At 51.3% G+C, this 4099-nt stretch overlaps 1 protein-coding gene across 1 annotated transcript; it reads right to left on the bottom strand.

Annotated features, from left to right (window-relative positions):
• Nucleotides 1-263: 263 nt before the first annotated feature.
• On the bottom strand, nt 264-1750 carry RASL11A (RAS like family 11 member A). The gene is made up of 4 exons (XM_088522128.1): nt 1599-1750; nt 1455-1511; nt 1288-1367; nt 264-799 (listed from the first exon to the last, which is right to left on the bottom strand). The coding sequence occupies exons 1-4, from the start codon at nt 1717-1719 to the stop codon at nt 347-349; spliced, it is 711 nt and encodes a 236-aa protein (XP_088378254.1). The 5' UTR covers nt 1720-1750; the 3' UTR covers nt 264-346.
• Nucleotides 1751-4099: the final 2349 nt, after the last annotated feature.

The following is a 4099-nucleotide window of genomic DNA, read 5'->3' on the forward strand; positions in this document are numbered from 1 at the left end:
CATCGTCATCCCAAATTTACAAGCAAGAAAGGCCCAAGAAGAGAAGAAATTTGAGTAACTGAAAGAAGCAAATCCCAGACCAAAATAGAAATGGCATCAAAGTCTCATAACAAATTCCTCTTGTCCATCCACCAGAGATTTTTACTTGGTTGCTATGCAGCTTTTTTAATTAAAAAAATAAATATAGAGAGAAAACAGTTGAATAGAAGAGAATGGCAAGAAAAAAAGGAAGCTTCAACATACTTACTTCCACATCTCTGGCATTAGTACAAAAATAAATATTTTTATTAACTAGTTTACAAAAATAAGAAGTCTGTTAAGTCACACTTGAACTCAGCAGTGGGGTTTATTTGACCTTGGGAGATAAAGCCTGTTTGAAACGTCTTTTTAGATCTTGCATGTTGGGAGATTTGGGCCGAGGGATGATGGATGACCGCCTCTTGTCTGTGCTGCTGCTGTGGTGTATTTTGCTGACTTCCTTGCAAAGATACTGGAAAACATCGCAGACACCGTGGGAGTTCTCACTCGTGGAAATTTCTAAAAACAGGCTGCCCAGTTCGTTTGCCAGCTGCAGTCCATCTTTTGTCTGCACTTGCCTCGCATGGAGAAGGTCCGCCTTGTTTCCCACTATAATGATGGGAGTCCTCGTGTCCGGGTGGACCTTGCGGATGTGCTGATAGAGAGGCCGAATCGACTCGTAGCTACTGTAGTCTGTGATGGAGTAGACCAGGAGGAAGCCTTCTGCCCACCTCGCACATCTGGACAGAGCATCCAGCATCTGCACGGGGTCCTCCTGCACCTGCAGTATTACAGAGTAGAAATTTCACATCCCACTGTGAAAATATAATGCTTTTAACACAGGCAGCTCCAAAGGGGAAGTTGAGCTTTGTCTGAGGAGATGCTAACCCGGGCTGTTTTCCTTTAAGGAACTCAGGCTCAAAAGCAGAGCTTTTAAGCAGCAGGGAAGAGCAGATATCATTAACTAGACAAGCCAGAACTGGGGACTTCTAGTACTCGTTCTTGGATCACTTAGCTATGTGTGCTTGGAGCCTCCTCAGGAAGAGAAGTTGAGCGCAATGCCCACCAGAAAGCTCAGAATCCAATAGAATCTACAGGGTTTGGAGTTATAAATAAATAAATAAAATAAAATAAAATAAAATAAAATAAAATAAAATAAAATAAAATAAAATAAAATAAAATAAAATAAAATAAAATAAAATAAAATAAAATAAAATAAAATGGACTGAACAGCAGCAGCGTGAAGGTTCAGCACGCTCGTGTCCCTACCTGCACGCAGCCCGGCGTGTCCTGGATCTGCACAGCAACTTGCTCTCCTTCCAGGTGCACCAGCCGGCAGTAGAGCTTCCCTGAGGGGACACGGCGGGGCAGTGAAATAAAAACACCCACCCACGCAGGCACCCGGGCCGGGCTGCCCCGTCCCCGCTCAGCCTCACCTGCGTTGGGCTCGTAGTCGCCGATGAAGCGCTTGGTCAGGAAGCGCACGATGAGCGCTGCGAACACAGAGCGGCCGCGTTAGGAGCGAGGGCCGCGCAGGGCCGCGCAGAGCCGCGCAGGGGCCGCGCGGGGGCCGCACTCACCGCTCTTGCCGACGCCGCGGGCGCCCAGCACGGCCAGGCGCAGCTCCGCGCGCGGCGGCCCCGGCGCGCACTCCGCGATGGGCGCCAGCAGGAAGGGCTGCGACATGTTCGGCCCGCGCATCGAGGGGCGGCCCGCTCGGCTCGGCTCGGCTCGGTTCTGCCCGGCTCGGCTCGGTTCGGTTCTGCCCAGCTCGGCTGCGCTCGGTTCTGCCCAGCTCGGCTCCGCTCGGTTCTGCCCGGCTCGGCGGCCGCACGCGGGTTTTTAAAGGCTCCGCCGGCTGCGCCGCCCCCGCGGGGCGGCTCCGCGCTCGCCGCCTCAGCCAGCCCCGGAGCCGGCAAGGGGGCTGCGAGCGGGCTGGGGGATGCAGCTACCGGCAGCGCGGCGGGGGAGGCCTTTTCCCTCCCCTGCGTCCCCCCGCGATGCTAACGTAAAAGAACCAGCCGGAGCGGAGCCGCGCTGCACACACAGCCAGCCCTTCTGCACTTGTCCTTCCCGCAGCGAGTTTCCGAAGTCACAAAAGAAAAGGAAGGGGAAAGGGTTTTAGCCCAGGCTGTTCTGCTTGTCACATACGGACACATCGCTCTGCTGCTGGGGGCTTCTAGTGCTCCACTTGGCCCCAGGTCTGAATTGGGCCCTTTGGGGTTTTTAAGCTGAAGCCAAGTTTTAGAAAAGCACTTCATCATGAGGGCATAAATCCGTAACTCAGCAGTCAGAGCCCCAGACCTGCAAGCAGTCGTGTTTACATGTAGATGGTTCCATGTGAGCAGTTGCCTTGGCTTCCATAAAATCGCTGCTGCCACACGCGGCTCCGCAAGCAGGTAGGCGCCTGTGGGCTCGGATAACTCACCAAAGGGCTGTTGTCTTAATACTGTCACGAGGAAAACACAAGCCCGGAGGAAACAACACGGAGTATCTGAGATTTTTGGGAGGAGCTAGACTAGGAGGGCCAACCATCCATGTCACCTGGCATGGGGGCACTCCAGGCTGAGTGGACTGAAGCACCTGGGATGGGGGCTCATTCACCCTTCTTCTTCCTCACCCTTGGGCTGTTTCCACGCACCTTGGTCCCTATCTGTAAAGAAGAGGGCTGTGGGTAGCTGCCTGGAGCCAGGAGCTGAAGGCCACCAGGCTGTGCCAACAAGGTCCTGGCTGCTGGGCCACTCATGCCTCCTGGAGCTGCCATATCCCACTTGGCTCAGATGCTCTATGGCATCCAAAAGGTGCTGGACACCAAAAAGCAATGGGAAGGGTCACACATTCCCCAGAGTAGTTAACAACACGCTAATTAACAGCAGATAGAGTAGTGCCTAGTGAAAACATTGTGGAATAAGTGCTGTTTATTATTTGCATTACTTGAGTGCTTAAGAACTTCTACAGTGTGAAGGCCATTTTAACTTCGCTTGCTTCAAAAATTCCTATTTCAGAACTTCCCATCATGCTAGTGAGAACCCTTTCTTTTGTAACAAAGATTTCTCTTTTATCACTAAAAGCTTTTGGTTCCCAGAGGTTAATGTTGTTGTCAGCTGCTGCCATTGTCATGCATCACCACTTGTCCTCAGCCTTGCACACGCTGCAAACACAAGCTATTTTTATGCTCTTCTTTACAAAAGGGCTATCAGAGTACATTCATTCATTGTGCTCCTGAAAGAGCTTTATTAAAATGAGTCCGTTGCAGGCAGATGACTGACAGGTGTTGAGCTGTGAAAGTAGCAGCATTATTAAACACCGCCCCCAAAATTTGAGGAACAGGATCCCGGTTTCTGAGAAGCTGCAGTGCTCATGCTGCTTTGCCTGCTGCCTAGAACATCCACTAGGAAAAACTGTGAGGAAACTCATTTCCAGGGAGGAAAAGGGGATGTCTACATCAACTACATTGATGCAATAGATTGGATTAGTAGGTCGAAGCAGCTGGAGCAGAGGTTCCTCACATGTGCAGCTCAGAGGCTTTACTTCAGGTTAGATTCATTACCATCCTTGGGAAGCCAAACACTCCCCGAGAAGCTCAGGGTTACCCAAGAAGCTCCCGCCACCCCCTTCCTGCCTCAACTCCAGGTCCTGCTTGGAAGCAGCATCTCCCTGGAAGCTGCACTTTCACCCATCCCTTTGCAGAGCACGCATGCCACAATCCCAATCATCTACATGAGGCCTCTCACTCAGAAACAAGATCCAGCCTCATTGGTGTTCCCACTGATGCAGATGGGCTGCCTGATGACATCCAACACTAGGTATTTTAGAGAAGTTACGAAAGAGACGTAGAGAGCCTCCAAGTCCCCTTTTCCCTAAGGAATAGATGTGCACAGTGTTTTCTTGTGAGTTCTAGCTGCAGTCCTATAGCTCTGGGTTTATGCTTGATAGGTCCCTATCGCCCTAGAACGTGGGATAACCAGCAGCAGGTGCTCAGCTTATCCATGTGGAGGAGCACTGGTGAGGACCTTTGCCATGAGCTGGCATGAATACACCACCCTCCTAGGAAATTTCAGGAGCAAAAGCCCATGGATAG

Source organism: Tinamus guttatus, unplaced genomic scaffold (genome assembly GCF_059628265.1).
Source record: "Tinamus guttatus ecotype Peru unplaced genomic scaffold, ASM5962826v1 Tinamus_guttatus_pri_ptg000150l, whole genome shotgun sequence".
Classification (NCBI taxonomy): domain Eukaryota; kingdom Metazoa; phylum Chordata; class Aves; order Tinamiformes; family Tinamidae; genus Tinamus; species Tinamus guttatus.

What these genes read in the sequence shown, in the direction of transcription:
- RASL11A (XM_088522128.1), bottom strand. Translation starts at nt 1,719, where the DNA reads ATGCGCGGGCCGAACATGTCGCAGCCCTTCCTGCTGGCGCCCATCGCG. An exon ending in CCGCGGCGTCGGCAAGAGCG is followed by an intron (nt 1,512 to 1,598) that starts GTGAGTGCGGCC and finishes CTGTGTTCGCAG; the next exon opens with CGCTCATCGTGCGCTTCCTG. An exon ending in ACACGCCGGGCTGCGTGCAG is followed by an intron (nt 800 to 1,287) that starts GTAGGGACACGA and finishes GTAATACTGCAG; the next exon opens with GTGCAGGAGGACCCCGTGCA.